Source organism: Salminus brasiliensis, chromosome 21 (assembly GCF_030463535.1).
Source record: "Salminus brasiliensis chromosome 21, fSalBra1.hap2, whole genome shotgun sequence".
Taxonomy (NCBI): Eukaryota; Metazoa; Chordata; class Actinopteri; order Characiformes; family Bryconidae; genus Salminus; species Salminus brasiliensis.
Genome location: NC_132898.1, coordinates 33,900,768 through 33,921,072, shown reverse-complemented (window position 1 = coordinate 33,921,072; position 20,305 = coordinate 33,900,768). Strand labels below are relative to the sequence as shown.

At 43.6% G+C, this 20,305-nt stretch overlaps 1 protein-coding gene across 3 annotated transcripts in view; it reads right to left on the bottom strand.

The window, feature by feature from the left end:
• Positions 1-1,272: 1,272 nt before the first annotated feature.
• arhgap46a (Rho GTPase activating protein 46a) overlaps positions 1,273-20,305 on the bottom strand; it is a 30,590-nt gene continuing 11,557 nt past the window's right edge. For 2 of the 3 annotated variants that reach the window (XM_072666574.1, XM_072666576.1), the window contains exons 3-10: positions 10,349-11,711; positions 7,715-8,351; positions 7,464-7,556; positions 4,043-4,116; positions 3,707-3,906; positions 3,410-3,501; positions 2,697-2,866; positions 1,273-2,589 (exon numbers count right to left, since the gene is read on the bottom strand). In XM_072666574.1, coding sequence (XP_072522675.1) covers positions 2,395-2,589; positions 2,697-2,866; positions 3,410-3,501; positions 3,707-3,906; positions 4,043-4,116; positions 7,464-7,556; positions 7,715-8,351; positions 10,349-11,711 — 2,824 coding nt within the window. In that variant the 3' untranslated portion in view covers positions 1,273-2,394. The remainder of the gene's footprint in view (positions 2,590-2,696; positions 2,867-3,409; positions 3,502-3,706; positions 3,907-4,042; positions 4,117-7,463; positions 7,557-7,714; positions 8,352-10,348; positions 11,712-20,305) is intronic. The other variant, XM_072666575.1, reaches the window with a different exon arrangement.

The following is a 20,305-nucleotide window of genomic DNA, read 5'->3' as shown; positions in this document are numbered from 1 at the left end:
AGCCTTAATTCTTGTGGCCTGGATTCTGGTCCATGATGAGGATTGCATCACAATCCTAAAATAATTCATTCTGCAGATGTGACTGAAAACGCCACTGAAGAACTGAACTAATCAGCGTCATGTTTAAGATGACTTTTGCTTTGTAAGATGGTTCACCTTTATGCTGGAAGTAGCCGTTAGAAGATGGGAAACCGTGGTCATGAAGGGATGCAGATGGTCAGCGACAATCCTGAAACAGTCCGAGGCCTTCAAGCGGTGCTTGGTATTACCGGCCCAAAGTCTGCATAAAACACTCCTCACACCAGCCTGGACCGTTCACACAAGGGTCCATGGATTCATGCAGTTGGAGACAAATTCTGTCTCTGCCAGCAGTGATCCAGGTTCATCAGACCAGGCTACGTCTCTCCAGTGTTGGTGAGCCTGTGCTGAACCACTGCAGCCTCAGCTTTCTGGTCTTGGCAGACAGAAGAGGAACTCTAAGGGGTTCTTCTGCAGTCGTTGCTCATCCTCCTCGAGGTTTGGCAGGTTGAAGCTTAATGTTTTCTCTATCAGCAATCACACCAGGCTCAAAATCACTGAGAACACATTTATTCCACATTCTGATTGTTGATGTGAACTTCACCTGAAGCTGCTGCAGGTATCTGCAGGATTTTATACACTGCACTGCTGCAACAGGATTGGCTGATTAGATAATTGCATGAATGAGTAGGAGTACAGATGTTTCTAATAGTGTGCATGAATTGTATTTTTATGACAAAAATATTTGCATATATTCTAAAAAATATCTTTATTTCAAATGTATCCCCATCCATAACGGGGGAAGCCGGGTTACCTTGCAAATGCATGTCTTTTCCTGTCCGTAAAGATCAGTGAGCATGAGTTTCTATGTCATTTTGAACATATAGAATACTTTTAGTGACTCCTTCCTTCAGTCCTTCATAGTGGCTATAGAACACTCAGCCTCCTCCTCCCTACTCTAACCACTGGGCACAAACCCTGTAAGTGCCACAACACAATCCCAACTCGAGGCTTTGTCTGTGGATGGAGCATTTCCTACCAAATCAATCTGGACTGTGCTGAGTGTTAAGCTTACTCTACATATCCCTTAATTAACTATAGCTAATAGGTCAGTGATGGCACAGAGGTTAGAGCACTAGGTTGGTGATCACAGGGTTGAGACCCATGTTTGCGAAGCTGCCACTGTCTCGGTTGGTAGTCTTAGGTAATGCATTTAAACAAAACAAAAAAAATCAAGACAAAAATTCTCACAGAATTGAGAAACCTTTTATTTTATTTTCTCTTTTGAACAGTCATTCCTTAAGCACACACAAATAAACTTACACAGACCAACAATTTTTTTATGTATATTTCAATCATACATGTGCAGCTTATAACTCCTTAATAAACACTGATCACAGGAAAGGAAAACGGTTTCTCTTCTCTCTAGAATTCTACTGCTACGATTACAAGGTTTCATTCGAAAGCACGGTCAGTAAAAGATGCAGCACTACTTACTTTATTTACACCAAAAATGTCACAATGGATAACACTGCAATTAAAGACGAACAGAGAAATTTAAATATTCAAACTCTGTTTATCCAGTCCAACCTGTCTGTCTGAACAAACGTAGCACTAGAAGTCCAAAAGTCATGTTCAATCAAACTTGCGTCTCACGACAACTAAAATCAACGGCTGAGTCAATTCAGTCCTGAACAATTACAGATGCAGCGAGAAGCAGCTAGACCTTCGAATGTGCTGTGAACACCTGACTTGCTGGGTCAAAGCTCAGCAGAGATTCTGATTGTCAAAGTACAGTGTTTTAATCAATGCCTGTTTCTAGGAGTTCCATAAAAGAGCATAGTAGAAAACTCTTATTGCTTAAAATACTATATATTATTTTTTTAAGGGCTTGAAATATCAAAAGTCGCTCCTTTCACTCACCTAACAAAACATCGTTACAACTACAGTCAATTAACAACATTAGTAAACGAACCACTGTTTGGTCTGTACATGGTAACAAATTATACCTTTCCTTAAAACACACCAAAAAAATAAAATTACACAAATAAAACCGCGATGAAGACACCTAGCAAAGGAAATAACCACACCCCTGCACCCCACGTGTTCACCGGTTTTATGATATGAACCTCAAGTCTTTTAAGACCGTAGAAGGAGAGAAGGGTCTTGTTGCTTTTGTGCAGCTGTACAAACCTACAGTTCTTCCAAGAGCTGATAGAATGGCTTGGTGTGTGATCCTCCATGGGGAACAGAGTACTCCAGTTTGAGCAGTTTTCACATCACTGAGATCGTTAGGTTTAGATTCAGTGCATTAGACATTCAGAAAGAGCACGTGAGATGTGTTGTTTGGCACATGGGCAGGTTGGTGATGGAGACTCACACAATGCCCTCAATGAAGCTCGTGTCCAGGTGGACGATAAGCATACGTAAGAAGGCCATCTCTTTCCGTGTGTTCTCAAATATGACACGAGGGTCATCCGACTGGCAGCGAAGGCAGTTGGGAGCCATTACCATGGCCAAGTTGTTCACATCCATTTTGGTAACGGATACATTTGCAGGCTGAGCAAAAACCTGGGGATGTAACGATTATACAGTTTAAAATGCTGCACTCTTCATTAAACAAGATCTCTGTGGAATGGGAGTAAAGGGTGTTCTGATGGTCAGGTGTGAGGGATTACCTGAAGAAAGTGGATGAAGTAATACAGCACAAGTCTGTTGAGGTCTGGCAGGGACTGAACCACGCTGATGGCTGCCACTGGGTCATCGCAGTTACTGACGCACTGCTTGTAGAAACTCATCGGGATCAAGGGCTCCTCCAGTTCTCGATACCACAGCTTCATCAGGGAGGCTGCAGAAACAGGGCACAATTCAATAAAACAGTCAGGCCCCCCCCTCTATAACGCCCATCACCCCCATTACCTCGTATCGCCATTACTGTTGCTTTGCACATTTTGACATAATGTGAATCTGGCAGCTGTTTTTCACAAGTCCAAATTCATAATAATTCATTCATAATGAATGAACCAAATGGCTCCAAAATATTGTGGAATAAAATCTTTGTACACTGACTTCAATTGAAAGTCATCTTTCCCCTTCTCTTGTGAAGTTGCCATTTTGGAGATTCAAGTTTTTTTATCCAACAGCAACGATCCACCTTAAAACACAGAACCTGCTCCTAGTTGTCCTTTTCTTCACATCTGGAACTGTAACTATGACTATGATGACCATTTCTGACTAAATCTCATTTAAAGTCATTCAACCATTATTTTATATATATATATATATATATATATATATATATATATATATATATATATATATATATATATATATATATAAAAAAACTAAATATAGAAAACTGGGTCTATTCCAGCCCTTAACAGAGACTTACCCGGGACATTGGGATCCGAAAGGTTCTCTGGAATCCTCCACTGATCCACCTGTAACTTTAGTGCATTGACTTCATCAATGTCCCCAGGAACGCTGCAAGTAGAATTAAATTGTATTACTCGGCATCTCCATTAGAGGGAGCCAGCACACCACCTTCGTCAAACGATCCTGCTTTCACAAAGGTGCACCCCCACTAGTTTATTATTTTTGAATGCTCCTCTTGCATTTCATTAGATGTTATCCTTGTTAAAGTTTACTAACGTCATCATCATGAGCAAATCTGCTTATATTCCCTTACCGGAATATGCCCTCTGTCTGAGCCCCTCCCAGAGCCAGGATATACTGCGAGAGCTGAACCTGCACCCAGGGCAACTTTCTGTCTGGGAAGAGCTCACTTTGTCTCTCCATCACCTCCTCCAGAGAGCTTCCAAACAGAGAGGGAGTAATGATGGCTCGTCTGCTGTGATCCACCTCCTCCAGGATGGGCTTACGAAGACCCTAAAGAGAAAACATGTGACATCAGAAGTCATCTCAAGGTTTTGCGATGCAGCCTAGCTCTTTTTAACAATTCAACGACATTTAGGAAAGTCCTGTAACATGACTCTGGGTTACTAAAGGGTCAGATCGGACTCACCTTTTTCCCTCCAGTGACGGCCACTTTCTTCAGTTTACGGTAGCAGTACTTGGCATATGTGCTGACAGGGAGAGCTGTGGGCAAAAACACTGAGAAATAAGCAACACTTAGAAGCTGTAAAAAGCTAAAGTCTCTAATGTATCTGAAGAGGGTCTCGTCAAGTGTCAGTTACACATTTATACATGCGGCCAAACCTGCTCCATGACGTCTTTAGAAAACTTCCAAAAACAACTACATCTCCAGTTCTGCATTGCAGTAGGGAAGGTAATTGGTTCCACAACTGCTGCTACAGCAGTGCAGACACCATGAGCTCTCGGAGGCATATGGGGGATTAGCTCATGTGTCAGAACTGTCAAAGTTCAGTGATTTAGCTCAGGCAAAAACCAGCCAGACAACAAGTCCTGTTTGAGGTGATTCATCAGCAAGACATGAGACTATATGATCCAGACAGTGGAAAGGAGAGACAGATTTTCAGCTATGCTGCATTTCACGAATACCCAGTCTCATCCCACTTGCAACACCAAGGCCCCATGCCTCTGCAAGCAATAAATTCTTTGTCTAAAACTTGATCTAGCACTTACAGATAATGAAAGCCCCCTGATTCAAGTCCTGAATTTGGCAACACAGACTTTAATACATTTGTGGCAGAGCAGAATTTTTAGCAGCCAATGATGAGGTGCCTCAGCATTTTAGAGTGAACAACACTCTCTTCAGAAAGGCTCAGCATTCCCTATACAAGTTAACATAAGGGCCACATAATTCTATACTGAAAGCCACAGAGCACATTTTCCAGTGCCTTCACTGCTTGCATTGGGAAATCTGAAATAAATGGGCTTCCAGCTGGGATAAAAAGCATCCATTGAGAAACATTCCCCAAAACTGAACGCCCCCAGATTTATAGCAAACAGGTGACACACGCATGTTGACACAACCCCTCGTTAATCTCTCAAAGCCAGGCTGCAATTAAGCCTAATTAGAGAGATTCTACCATACATCAGTCCTTGATCTCAGAGAGGAATAAATGTTTTCCCAAGTCCCCGAACCTTAACTATTCCCTTCAAGGGGAAAAGGCACAGATTCCGCTGCATTCTCATGTAATGGTTAACTTCTACCATTCTGGAGCTTCAAAGTTCATGACTAACCGCTGGTGGTCTCACTCTCAATCAACTGAGAGCAACAATAAAAAGCTGTGGAAGTCAGAGGAAATAACAATCGTATGAAAGGAAGAGAAGACCACAAACAAGACCACACAGACCCTCAAAATAAATCTGCCAACTGTCAAAGAGAGAAAATAAACTTGGTTTTACAACAGCTTCATCACTCTAGCTTCCAGACTCACATTCCTCCACCCAACCTTAGTCTGGACTCAGATCTCTAGAACTCTAAAACCATGCGAGACTCATTCTGTACATCTACTACTTTCATTCTGGTCACAGGGTGCTTCGTTTAACTGGAATGAGAAATAAAAACAAGCCATTTGTCCAACTCAGTGACCAAGCAATAAAAGTGCCAGGGCAAACTGAGATGGTATACTGGTATGAATGGTGTTGATACCAGGCAGACAATCCTAAAACAAAAGGAATCCTAAAACAACGCACACACTATGGGCCCCATGTTAGCGACCTTTTGGCAAACCATCAACTGCGTGCGACCGTGCAGCTTGATTTAGGGCGTGTCGGTGTGTCTTTGCTATCGTAACTGCTGGAAAAGTATGCCTTGTGCGGCTCGAAATGTACAAAACCCATCGCCTAAGTCTCTTAATTAATCATGGGTGTGTTTTGGGCGTAACGTGCAATGAACCAATCAGCTTGTCACTTGCCATTCCCTTTAAGAACCAGGTGCGGTCGGACTTTGGCGGATTACTATTTCAGTGGTGCATCGCGCAAGGTCTGGGAAGGCGTGCTGAAGTGGTGGAGCGCCCCGCCTATAGAATAATGTGCTTTTATTTTGTATTCACTTTATTGTTGATGTAAAAGTTTGCATAGCTGCCAACTGGCACGTGCTATGGGTTTGTGCACTGCGGTGTGCCCATGTGTGACCATGCGCCAGGTGTAAGACAGGGCCCCACAAGTGCTGTTTTTGAGCATGAAAGCCTACTTTTAGACACTCAGCTTAAGTACAGTGCTCCAATTAGTGGTAATAGTAAAGGACGCCCCCATCATCAGGAGATCGCCAATCTAATCCCTGGTGATGCCACCAAATGAAAATGGCCTCTGGCCACACATCACATGGCTCCTTCTCCCTCCCAGCACTGGGTGGCATTAAGTGATATGAGGAGTCCAAGCTACTGGATGGGAATTTGAACTGGGGTGAAAATTGGGGAGGAGCAAATTTTCACGCTATAAAAAGAATTATATGATCAGTTTCTGCTGATACTCAAATTCAACACTGCATGTCAGAAAAGAAAACTCTGTACTACTAAACTTCCTGTACTACTAGAAATCTGTAGAGATTCTTCATTCCATTTGTATGACACACACATATACACACACACATATATATACACACACACTTCTGCTCACAGCTGCAGTGTGTCTGTGGGGTCACATGGCTCCTCTCCGCATCTGCCCCACTGATCAAACTTGACACAGCAGTGCTTAACATCTCACAGAGACAATCCCTGTTAACGGCATGAGCGGCACTTGGGGTGGTGAGAGCGCTCCTGCCACTTAACGTTGGTGTCATAAAGCAGAATTATTCATGAGGTGTAGGTTTCCAGTAATGCCAGTCAGTAACTGGCATGTCATGTGTAGGTGTGCTCTGTGGTTGGCGAGGCCAGAGCATGTGAGACCACAATTGTGGTCAGTGCCTGGGGACAAGAGTGGGTCACACTTCAGTGAGATCATCAGTGCTGAGCATTGTGGTTACCCAAATGGGGTCAAAGTCCCACAATGTCAAGATGATCTGCTCACTAGCGAATGGTACAGCATGTGCTGGCAGTGGGCTAGGCTACAGGAGTTAATTAACACAGGCCTTATTGACTTCAGTGAGTCAATAATCTGCACTGACTAATTAACAGCATTCGACCTGCCTTACAGGGTGGCACTGAATGCCAGCACGGTTTGATGATAAACTCAGAGTTTATCAGCAGATCATATAGCGATATGATGGCATTCAGCGTTTTATCATGACAATATGCTTCTCCAAGCAGTGTCATACATACTGAACTGCATGTTTTATTAAAGATAGCATCATTAGTCCTGTGTAACTGGATTAGGTTAAGGATGTGAAATACAGTGAAAACTATAAATACAATGATCGTTTATGTAAATGTAGCAGTACCGAGATTTTATAACCCTAATGAGTGTGTTCTGTCTTCTTATTGAAATGTTCCTTATTTTCCCTTCAAGAAAGTTCACATATTTCAGATTTTGACTACATTTCTTATGATCTGGAGAGGGTATCTAAGGAGCAAACCTACCATCTTCTTCCTCCTCCGTGTTCTGCTTTCTCTTCTTTCTGGACTTTGAGTTCTTCTTCTTAAAGTCCTGCTGGTCCAGTATGAACTGAGTAACTAGAGACAAGAGAACAGCAGCAGTAAGAAATTCGTCCTGTGGGGAATTCTGTACTTAATCAGTTCTTCTGAATCCTGCATTAATTTCAGCTTATATAAAGAAAGAGCGAGAGAGAGAGAGATATGTAAAGTGTAATGCATGTGAGAGCGAGACCCACCCTGTTGCGGACCAAGAAACTCACGTTTCTTATCACTGGCTGGGTCCATATGCCGCTGAATGTAGCCTTCTAGGTAGCAGCAGAATTTGGGTGATGGAGCGAAGAAAGCCAGGCTGACTGCCATCAGCTCCCAGCCAGCTGCCAGGCTGCGAGGGCTGGTGTTGCCCGTGGTCTGCCTCACCAGCTGCACATACAGCTCGTCCCGCAGGCCCTGCATGCCCCAGCACTTAGTGACGATGAGGAGGGCTGCATGCCGGCGGTCGAGCCTTGACGGACGGTCACCCATGTATGCCTGGACCAGCTTAAACATCTCGCAGGCCTCCTTCCTTACGGTGCGGTCGCTGGTCACCAGCATCGGCTTCTTGATGGAGCCGCGATTCCAGGAAAGCATGTTGGCGATGGAAACGCGGCGTCGGAACAGGCCCTGCGTGTGCAGGTTTAGGTGCTTGCTGGCCCAGTCCGCCATGCCCGTGTCTGGCGGGGGAGGCTGGCGCATGGTGGCGTAAGAGAGCTGGTAGTTGTCCCCACTTGCAGCTCGTACCGTGGAGCCACCGGGCGGGCCGAGGGAGGCCGTTCGGCCATCTACCATGCCTTTCTTTCTGCTCTCAAGCTGAGCCTTCGAGTCCAGCGTCCCTGCCTAAGGAGGAGAGAGGAACAGAGGAATAGAGAGAGAGTGAGTGGGAGAGCTACAGAGAGCTAGAGAGAGCACAAGAGATAAAGAAAGGATTCACAAGACCGTTATTTCTCCACAGCTGCAGTCCTCGAAGCGGGAACTGGACCGCTTTTCCACCACACTCTGAAGTCTGAAAAGCTGGAGGGAGGATTGTTTCAGGGTCAAAATCGGAGGACAAGCATCCTCCGATTTTCTGCAGAATTTCTGTATGTCGAGTCAAGAGTCCATTCGGATGCTAAAACAGTTTCTCTCAAGTACCATTAATACACTGCAAATACCAACCTCCTGAGACATCCAGGACTTTTTGTGCTATAAAGGTGCACCACTACAGCTATTGTCTCTCCGTGGGAAAGCAGCAATGCAGATACAGGAACCGGACACAACTTCACTGAATAATTTACTACCCAATGTAAGCTAGTTAAGACTACCATTTAACGTGAATATAACAGAGTAAGGACAAGAACACCTCATCCTCAACATTAGTGATTACAAAGCCAAAAATGTCACCCCACAGCGCTCCTAAGAAAAACTTCAGCATCTCGGCCATGCTGATTTCAGACATGTTATTACCACCAACTTCACCGTCTTCCCTTTAAAATAGGGAAGCAGAACTTCACAAGCCTGTGTTCAAACAAGCAACTGGAGGTGAGGTGACCTATGATGTAATCAGCTCGGGGAACATTCCACAGAAGGAACCGAGCACTTGTGTGCACAGTGTGAAATGCTAAAATGCCAGCAGTGAGAAAAAGGAGCGAAAGCAACCACTTCTCCCAGGGTATTAGCAGCTATCCTGCCCAGTGTTATTCCCGCCATGTCAGGACAGTACCATATGGGCCACAGTGGCAGGCCTTCCTGCTCTGCAGGAACCATGTTTTGCAGCTCTGCTGCTCCTGGAACTTGATACACCAGCCTGGCAGGTCAGAATCAGGTACGTAGTAGTGAGTAAAGGGGGAGACTCCCAAAACATTGAAGATGCTCAGTGATTCAGTTGCGAGGCCATTTTGCAGTAGTCTGGTCTCGGGTCTGAGGTCCAAGATGAATACATAATTAAAGAAGTTGGGCTTTGAAAGAGAGAAGAGCAGACACAAGCTATTATGAACGAGCTAGTTTGGGGGCCACGATGCACCAGTGGTGACCAGTCTGAATTCGGAAACCGTTAGAAGTCCAGAGCCAGAAGAACTAAGAACGAAGACAGGGTGAAGGGGTGGCTAGACGGGGCGCTGGACCATGTAGCACTACAATATCTATTGTTCATTTTAAACAGATATCCCAAGTGATGTGATTGGTCCTCTCACTGGGAAACTGCAAGTTTGATCCCTGGAGATACCAGAGTCCTCTGTAGATTGACGAGGTTCAGCTGAAGTTCAGAGACATCAGCTCAGGTCTGCTGTTGGTGCTCGGAGTGAAATGATTTCTCCACACAAATCTCGCAGAGCCAAAGTTTTAATGTCCATGCAATTAAATATTTGTTATTTGAAACCGAGGAGCTGATATGGGCAGCAAACATGATTTTAATCAGTGCGAAGCGAAACCTAATCAGACCAAAAAAAAGCATACAAAGCAAACCTACATTCCCAAGCAGACCCCACAGAGATTAAACAAACACAAATGTCTGGCTTTTAATGACGCTGAAACTCAACAGCAGTGGAAAATAGTCAAAGGTTCAGACCAGGAATCTCCCCAACTGAAAACCAGTAAAGTTGTATTAAGCTAGTGAAGATGTAAAATGGCTAGTAAAACCTTTTCTAATGTTCCTTTTTAAGGAACAAAGAAAAGCCCCAAAAAAGAAAAACAAACAGTAACAAAAAAGTCCCTGAGCTACATTGAGAAAGAAGCAAGAAAACAAACAAACTAACAAAGGAAGCAACACAGCCAAAACCCAGACGGTTGGTCTGACTGAAATTTCAGAGAAAATATAAATCGATTATTCTCAGATTTTTAAGGATATTAACTGGACATACCTGAGAAGGAGGTCCAGGAGTCTCTGGAGAGGAGAGACTAACCTGGCTGTTAATACTCTTCTCCAGTGTGTCCACCTTTTCATAGGTCCTTTTCTGCCTGCTGGGGATCTCCAGCGTGGTAAGGCTCACACCGGCATAGTTTCCTGATCTGCTTAAAGACCTGCTGCTGGAGGCAATATCTTCCCTGGAGGAACACCTTGCTCCACCACCAAACCTCCTGGGTGAGCCCAATGGAGAACGTGGCTGCTGAACTGAACAGCCCTCAAACATCTCAGAATCCAGACCTGCCTTGGTCTCGCGCATGGTGTTGGAGCGGCTCACCACCTCCCTCATCTCAGCCATCAGACGCTCGTTTAGGGCTGTGAGCTCGCCGGTGCTACCCACAGAGCCTGGACGGCACTGGATTCCAGCACCCATCCTCCTCCTGCTCTTCCTGCGCAAACTGGGGGACGGTCCAGTGGAGTAGCCAGAGTCTTGATAGGTTCCTGTGGGAGGTGGTGGGGTGGAATAGTCTTGAGAGACCTGGCTAGTTTGCCTGCTGTGATGCACCTCCATTGCCCTGAGCACGCCAGCTTCTAGAAGCCTCCATGACTGCTTCTTCTCCAGGCTTACTGATTCTTTTTGGGCCTGGGCAGGCAGAGATTCAGGCCCAGAAGAGGTTGAGGGACTTGGAGAGAGAAGGGGTGATGAGAGGAGCGCCTGTTTGGGATCAACATTTACCATGTGCCTGATGCACTCCAGACCAGCAGGGCTGTAGTCAGAAGCAGAGGGGTTCCTCTTGTGTCTGGAACTTGTGTGTGTCTGTCCTGGGTGCTGAAGGAGCTTAGTCTTCTGCAGGCTATGCGCGTGGCGGGAAGAAAGGTTGTGTAGGTGAGCGCCCTCTACTTCCATATCAACTGGAGGTTCATCATAAATTGGGCTATCTGTCGGAGGGTCATCATAAAGGCGTGCTGTAGCACCATAGTGAGGAGAAACTGGCCTTGGGGTGCTGGACTGTACTCTAAGAGATGCCTGTGGTGGGACAGGGTCACTGGAGGTCATCAAACAGAAGCTACCATTGCTGGCCTTCCTCAGGTGGTGGGCCTGCCTAGTGTCGGCAGCCATCTTGCCAGCTGGTGTAGTTTTGTAAGCCTGAGCACACAACAAGTAGTTTCCTGCTGACTTAGTACTCCCAGGATTTAGAGTACAGGCACTGTGACTATTGGCTTTACTGTGCATGCTGTCGTTAGGAAGCTGAAGGGAAGCAGATTCAGTAGTTGCCCTTGTCTGGTTTCGCCCAATGCTGTTAACCTTCACCAACATGGCGGCCTTGGAACCAGGAGAGGGCTGCCATCTCTGAGCGGTGTCCCCGTGTTGCTCTTCACTGTAAGCACAGAGAATAAAAGTGAGATCTAGAAATGTGAACTACTGATCACAAAGGAAACATTCACATTTACGGCATTTAGCCGTTCTAAGGAGTTCTAGGATTTCTAGAACGTAGGAGTTCTTAGGAGTTCTGCCCAAGGACTCTTATTGGTGTAGCACAGCACAGTCACCCAGACCAGGAATCGAACCCCAGTCTCCCACATGGTGTGGTAGCTCACTGGCTTTTAGTGGTTCTGTTGCAAAAAGGGTATCAAAAAGGTACCAAGGAATCATCATCTTTCTATGCTTTGTTACCTAGCACCGTGGTTCTCAAATCATTCCACAAGGGTTCTCATTTTTGCAGGTTAGGTTGGAGCAAAACATCTGGACCATCTGCATCTGTGAACCAGTATGAGAACCAATGCTCTAGCAAGTGAACTAGCTACTGAAATAGTCTAATCTGAAATAGCAATTTGGGATAATTACCAAAGTCAGGGTTCATTAAACAACCACAAATCTTCCATAAAGCCATTGTCCACACAAGACATTGTTTTACAGGAATAGAAATTAAAACACTGCAATGTTCCAGTTTGAAAACATCAAGACTTGACCATCTTAGTGACACAAATGCATGAAGTTCCTTCAATTGTTTTTGCTCAGGAATCACTTCAGAACAATCATATCTTTACTACAGCAGCCTCCAATCACACAATCCACACTATAGACTCTGCAATAGGAACAGGCTGCAGTTCCTAGTCAATGCTTTCAGCCTAGCCTGCTATTCATAACTCAGAAGAGCAGAGAAAAGGGGTCAATTAATTTTTACCTTTATCTCCCATTAAATCCAGTTACTTTAAAACTTCATCAAAGTGCTGATTAATCCATTACTCATCTCCTACTACTCTTACTTCAGACAAACACAGCTCATTCTGGCTTTACATAAGAGTTCCTGAACTCCTCGATGGCCTACGCTATCTGGAATAATAAGGTAAACATGATTCATGCGTAACTGCTTCCATGTATACAGCAGCCAATGACGTGCCATAAAACCCCCCAAAACTCCTTTAGCCTGTAAAAAAGAAATTAAAGTGGTCTGCTCGTGACAGTGGAGACAGACCTCCTGCAGGAGAATTCTAATGAATGAATCATTCTTCTGAATCATTTTCATTTTCTCGCTTCTCCTTTTACACTGCCAACATTCCCACACACAATCACTTCACACCACATGAACTAATATACAGGAAAATGTGGGTTTAGGAAAATCTCAGAGGATCTTTATTCAGCAGAATCTTTTCACTCCACTCCACACTGTAAGAACAATGCCCCGGAGACCTGCAGCCCAACAACTGGGAACTTCCTCTCCCTTAGCCAAGCATTTTTTCCACCATTATACTTCTCTTCTTCCTGTCTGACGTCCTGACTCGTACGTCATCCCTGAGTTTTTGAACATAAACACCAACAGCACCATAAACAGCTGGAGGTCAGCCACCTGGCAGCGGCTATACTCAAGAGTGTCTGAAGACCCCCCATCTGAATGTGACGCCATGAAAGGCAATCAGGTTTGAATTCTGTCACTTTGAGGGAAGCTGAAAACCTTTTGTGGATGGGTGGTGTTGGTTTTCTCAGGTTGGTGTAAGAGGAACAATGCCACATGAGTGTCGTGCACAAAGAGAAAACGAGAGGTAGAGACAGGAAATTAAAACCTATTAAGCTTCTTTAAAACACAGATTGATTAACATTTACATTTGATAATACATATCTAATTAAATAAGTAGTAATTACTAAATAAATTACATTTACATTCTGCATCTGGGCTTCCAACTCTTTCTCTCTTTTGATTTAAAGTAATACTGATGTAAATAAAACCTCTGCACAGTGCTGTAGGTTAGGTTTGAGAAGATGATGTAATCAAGGACCGAGGTGGAGGCAGAGGGTTAAAACATGTGCTTAAAAGAAATGTAAGACAAGTTCTTTGCATGAGACGCTGACAACACTGACATGCTGAAAAATCAGTTTCTCTGCTTCAGGAACGCTGGTCAGGGCTCTGTAGTGAAGGCCTCATTTCCTGTTATGGTGGAGAACCGTTGAAAAGTTCAAAGGGCATTCTACACAGCAAAGCAGGAAATACCAATATAGCCATTCCATTATAGTGAGGGTTAACAGTGAATTGGGGCCATGAGGGCTCCTCACAATAACAAACGCCACAGCACATCATATTTCATTTCAAGTAGGATCACGTGAAGGTCTGGGATGTCTGTCAAGACAGTTACTGAATAGCTGGTTCTTTTAATCCCTCAGGAGAAATAGTCACTGAGGACTGGAGCTACAAAGCCAAATTAATATCAGGGTCAGAGCATCTCCAAAATGGCAAGGCTCGTGAGATGAGGTCAACTGTGGTCTGGGGTAGGACAAAGACAGCGAAGACCATCCCATCAGTGAAGAACTAACAGAAAGGCGTTTTGGCCTTCAGGGGATACCTCACTCTGCTGAGTGACTCATGCTAACCCCCCGTCCACCACTAAAATTGTCCGCATTGGGCCCACAAGCGTCTGGTCTAGACCTTAGAGCAATGGAAGAAAATATCCCGAGGAGTCCTGTTTTCGTTTACTTCACTGGATGGCTCGGTACACGGGTGCAATTTAACTCCGCTCAGGTGCAAGGTGGATCCAGATAAAGGATCTACTGCAAGCTCCTTCACAGGTTTTGTAGAGAGTGTTGTTTTAGTGGCACACAGATGACCATCAGCATATTGGTGTACATTCACAGCCAAACCCATGCACACTTTTTTGAAACCACAAGTGATCAGAGGTAGAAGGATTACAACTGGACACATTCCCAAGGAACCGCTTGATAAGTGTGTCATACAGCACACGGAGCTCTGAGACAGTAGTAAACAGAGGGACAAACAGCGCAAATGAAACCGACGGCAGCAAAAACCAGAGAGAGGGAGTGGGTGAGGGAGATTAGTCATGGGAGACTGCTTTAGCTGGCTTTAGAAACAACTTTCAGCATTCCTTCCTCTAATCGCTCAAAGGCGTGAGGATCGCATGTGTAGACACACAATGCACGGCTCAATCGGAGCCATGGCGACTGTTTTCTACATACACAACATCCCATAATAAGACACAGGAGAACAGAGTTTGTTCTGAGATAAACTGAAGCATCATTTAGTTCCTAGCTAATAAATAATAGGCCTACATCAAGGCTAGTATACAAACCGAGCTGTCTGTAATTTACACAGCAGTTTATAACCCAGTCGTCCTTCAGAAGGAAACCTTATTCCCAGGGCCCGTTCTGCGTACGTTCAGATGATGGTGAGAGCTGCTTGTTCTTTCTACACACTTTTATGGTCTTTTAATGTGTGAAGCAACACAGCATGGCTGCAAACTCTTTGGAGCCTCTCTGTATAATTCAGTTTGCTAGGAGGGGAAAATCGAGTTTAATTGAGTTATTCGTCAGGGAGTTTCAATTTGTGACGGCCTGGCTGGGGTCTCATCGCTGAACCATCATCGCACTCAGAAATGGGAGCAGGCGAGAGCTTTTTTGGGAACATTTCTAGATAACAGCTATTTGTGTGCGCCACCCAGAAATAGGCATCAGAAAACACATCAGTTGAGTCAAAGTAAAATGACAGAAACTGGAGAAAATAGTAGTAAAACAAGAAACGGCAGAAAAGAGGAAGAGGAAGACTGAAGCCTGGAGTTATATTTATCCACTGAACAGGAAGAGAACACCGTCTATAGGAGCTCTCAACATAGTGCTCAGTGATTCACTGGAATATTACACCATAAAAAAAACTTAATTAATAAATACTACACATATTTACTCCATATATATTACAAAATCATGGTCTTGTCAGTCTTGAGTCAGGGGGTGTAGGAAAAGATTCTTTTTAAACTGCTACCATTAACAATAAATCATAATAAACATGTACGTCATTTTTCTCTAGAAAAGATCAGTTGACCTGACTCGTGAAGAGGGCTGGAAGTGTCAGCTGTTCGCAGACAGCTGAACATGTCTTCCAGAGAGACAGTGAGTCTGGCTTCCACACATGTTTCACACACGACCAACCCACTCTCTACCTCCACACCCTCAGAGAGCCCTGACCTCCATGGACTGCCTCTACCTCCACACCCTCCAGCACCCATACGGATTTCACCAAATTCACACAACAAAAAGTTATCATAATGAACTCAACGCTCATGCTCCTAGTGATGTATTTTATTAACAGTAGGTCATGGTTGCCAAACCATGTAAAAACCCATTATTTTACACTTAAATTCCACATTTAGTTTTAACACAAATAAATTAGGTCCACAAAAACCAAATTCACATGTCACTTCAATCCACTTCGTACAATTTAGCTTAGTCTGTTGCCATTAACAATTGGAGACTAATTGGCCAACGAGAGTTTGATTCCTTGGCATATGTTACTTTTGATTTTGAGTTCTCTATAGTTGAGGTTTCTTCATGTAGATTGCTGCAAATCAATTATACCCAAAGCTCAATGAACCAATCTGGGCTTACAGTGCAGGAACTGCAAAATGCTTTGAGTCAATTGTATTTTAATCCCTTTTCCAATTCTCTCCCAGTACCTATGACTCTCCCATCACACTATGCCACCAGTGTTAGAGGCTCACAAGCTAGCATGTGCTTCCTCTAATGCACGGAACATTGGCCACCACATCTTTTTAACTGCTGCTGATGCAACATCAACAGCTGAACGCTGGGAGGAGGACACTAATCGCCAGTTCTGTTACATCAGCTAAGGGATACCAGCTCTGGCTTACATTGTGCCGAGTGATGTGGGGGAGAGGGAGGGCTACCCACCCAAGGAGAGCAAAGCCAATTGTGCTCTGTAGGACCACTGGCCACGGACAGATCAAACAGTTTTGAAAATTTTGACTTTTTGTTAGCTGTTTATCTAGTTTTTACAGCAGCTGGCACGACCCATTTTGATTGTAGAAAATAAATGAAATCATATAAAAATCATATCATATAAATCATTTACATTTTACATCTTCTCCAGAGCGACTTACAAAAGTGCTTTGCTATTTACCCAAGAAAAACCTCAGCTAGTTTGAATAGACTAATAATTCAAAGATACCTCTACGTTTAGACACTACTAAACACAAGTCAGTAAGGTGACCACTCTGCTATTCGCCCAAATCATAAAACACAAAATCAAATAACAAAATGGAAAAAAAATAAATAAAAATGAACAGTTTAAAAATAAATAAATAAATAAATAAATAAAATCCACAGAATCCAAAGCCACACCCTCAGGGAGCGCTGTGTGTTGGGTGTTCGGCCTATGGACGGAGAGACTCCACTGGAATCTTACCACTAATCTACATCTGTTGATATGAAATCAGATAGCTCGAGCATGTGTGGCTCTAGTTACTGCTGTGAAAACGGCATCCGTTCACATGGCCAGTGTTCTCTCTGAGGTCAGGACCAAAAAAAAGAAAAAGTGGAAATTCATTTTAAATACTTTAATCTCTGATTCATTAGAAAGCATTGTGGCTCGGAGTCAATCCAACCAGACAGCTTTATAACAGACATAAAAAAAGACAAATTAGACACTTTTGCCAGGAAGAGGGAGATAACTGTGGTGACGCGGTCACTGGCACACCATAAAGTACAGTTTGTGTGAGAGTACAATACGAGTTAAAAAAACTGGCCTCTCATTAAGCAGAGCTGGTGGGTTCTTCAGCATTGTGCCTTTCAGAGTGGCTCAAGGCAGCGGCCTGTTCTCAATGTATTTTCAGCAACACTAAAGGCACGACTAAAATAAAACAAAAAGAGGGTGGAACTACTGCTCCACTTTACGTAAAAGGCTAGGCCACTAATCTAGTTTCCTGAGTGCTGAAAGAGACCGATCACGTTACTGAGGTACAGAAAAGTTTGAGAGACAGAGAAGAACATAAAGTAATGTCAGTTTCACGTTTTCCATAACCAGAACTAGCCATCACAGGAACGCACAGATCTGAACCAACAGACTGGGCTTAGAGCGATCCAGGCATATTTTACTGGACCAAATATTGGTTGTTTTAAGGTCAATCCAGTTCTGGTCCTTTGTTTTCTACTGCTGTTTTCTGTGTTGTGTCCTCTGGTGTCCTCCAAGCGGCATTAAACACACAAGTCACTTTAAGAAAAGTCATTTCTAAACTAAATAATTCAGTTCAGAACGTCTAATTACAGAAACTTGGTATTAATTAGCAGCACTTCTTACCCAAATTGTGAAGCTGCTTTATTTATAGAAACACCAGGATCAAAATGGATCAGTATTTGCCGATACTCAGGGTTAGGATATTCTGATCAGACAACTACATTTTTTTTTTTTACTGTATCAAAAAAGAGACACAATCGAATTATATCAAACGCACCTGTATCATATTTATATCATATTGTATCCTTTTGTACCTAAAAACAGTTATACATTAATTATAATAATGTTATAACATTATTATAACATTAGCTTATGGCTAGTGCATTAGATCATGATTAGCAATTCAGACTTCCCACCACATGAGATCAGGGCATTAAAACAAGCCATAATAACACTAGAGGAAAGCTAGTTTCTGCCATATACTGCTGATGTTCACAAAAGGCCATCCCATAAAAGTAAAAGCTGTTGAATTATTGGAGCCCAAACATAAAAGGGCCATGTCTGGCTGTGTGTGAAATAATCTGATGAATCACCCGATTACATCCACCTCCACTTCTCACTATGGGAAACCCAACAGTTGGTCTCGGTGAGCGCTGTGCTTAACTGAACTCTCTTCTTCCGATGATAGCCAATCTGCCCTGGGGTCAACCTGCGGGACAAAAGAGCTTAGCCACCCCCTCAAGGGCTTCTCCAGGTCACTCCTGGGTTATGTTACACCCACAAGGTCACATGATCAGGTGAACCCTGAAATCCATCTTCTCTCAGCGTGTAAAGTTCATTCATATCAAGGCAAGAGCAAAGCTGCCTATTTTTAGTGTGGATCATTCAGAAGAACCCTACAAGATCATCAAATGTCTCACCCCTCGTCTCCATCACTGATACTGCTGATCTTTTATCTTTTCAACCATTTTAAAACGGTCACCATTGACTGTATTGGTAATCAATAGATTATATTAATTCTACTGAATATAAGAATAACTGATTCATTCACACTGGTAAATAAAATGTATTTGTATGATGTAATTAAATCAAGTGTCACATGATCGATGATAATACAAACTGAACGTCCTCATCATTCAGAAGAAGCCACTTGCAACCCATCCCCATGTGTTAACGGATGCGCCACTGCGTGACTAATATTTTATGACCACTCCCGGCTTGTATTTTTAGATGGCTAAAAACAAAGGAAACTGTGACAGCAGCTCTCTTCATCCACTGGAGGTATAAAACAATACCAAGGACGGGGTGGAATTAGAGAATTAATAGGTCCAGTACAGCGTATGGGAAAAGACATGCAAAAGGGAACGTCCTGAACAAGGACAAAATTGTCAAACTCAGCAAAACACGGGACAAAGGTAAAATGTTAACGGATGTCCCTATGAGCTTAGAAAACAGAGCTCCTTCACATTGTGTATTTATTTCATTCAGAACATCAATCTTAAGAATTAACAGATCTATTCCAACTAGATAAAAAGAGAGAGACAGGGGGAGAGACAGGGGGAGAGACAGGGGGAGAAATAGAAACTTAGACAGAAAGAGAAATGGAGACAGAGCGAGACAGAGAGATAGTGTATGAGTGTGTGTGTGTGTGTGTGTGTGTTAAGTAACCAACAAAATAACACATTACTAATATAGTGAGAGTCATACCGACAACCTGCAAATACAATCAGAAAAGGATCATCATCAAATGGCTAAACTGGGAACAATTGTTCTCATGGAACCATAACCAGTGTCTCACTCCCTAAACACAGCTGTTCAATGTTTTGGAGGGGGGGCCTGCATAACCGGTAAAAAAAATGTGCGTCATCTATAAGGAAGACTTGGGGGGGGGGGGGGAGAGTCCCAGGGGAGCAATACCAGTGCTGGTGAGGCATCCTGATGTGTAAGCCTTGTAGCAGGAGGGCAAGAGAAGTTTGTTGCCCTTCTACTTTTACATAATAACGGACAAAGATCGCAGAAATGTGGGGCCTCCCAGAAAGACACCAATTCTGAGAGAATGGGAAACGGAGGAGAAAACAGAACAGCAAGGCGAAGAGCAAAGCCAAAAGTCCCAAAGTTTCAAACCAGTGTGAAACAGCCAAAACACCCTGCTGTTCTCACACTGGATTCTTGGCTTCTATGGTTGAACACAAAACAATGAGGGCATGTGCAGACTACATTTAAATAGATATAACCACTATAACCATGATGGTCGATGTACGTTACAGACGTAAAAATACTTTCCTTTTTGGGGGAAGAAAAAAAAAAAGAAAACAGAAAACAGAAGTCCAGTCATCTTTCAACCACAATGGTTTGACATTCCCCCATCTAGTAGTTTCATCTAGTGGGGCCCAGAGGTTGCTCTAGGGAAGAGTAAATGGTCAGTGGTTTGCAGAAGGGCATGGTATAAGTCACTAAAATAGCTCCAGCATGGCCAGCAGGAATATAGCTGGCATGTCTGG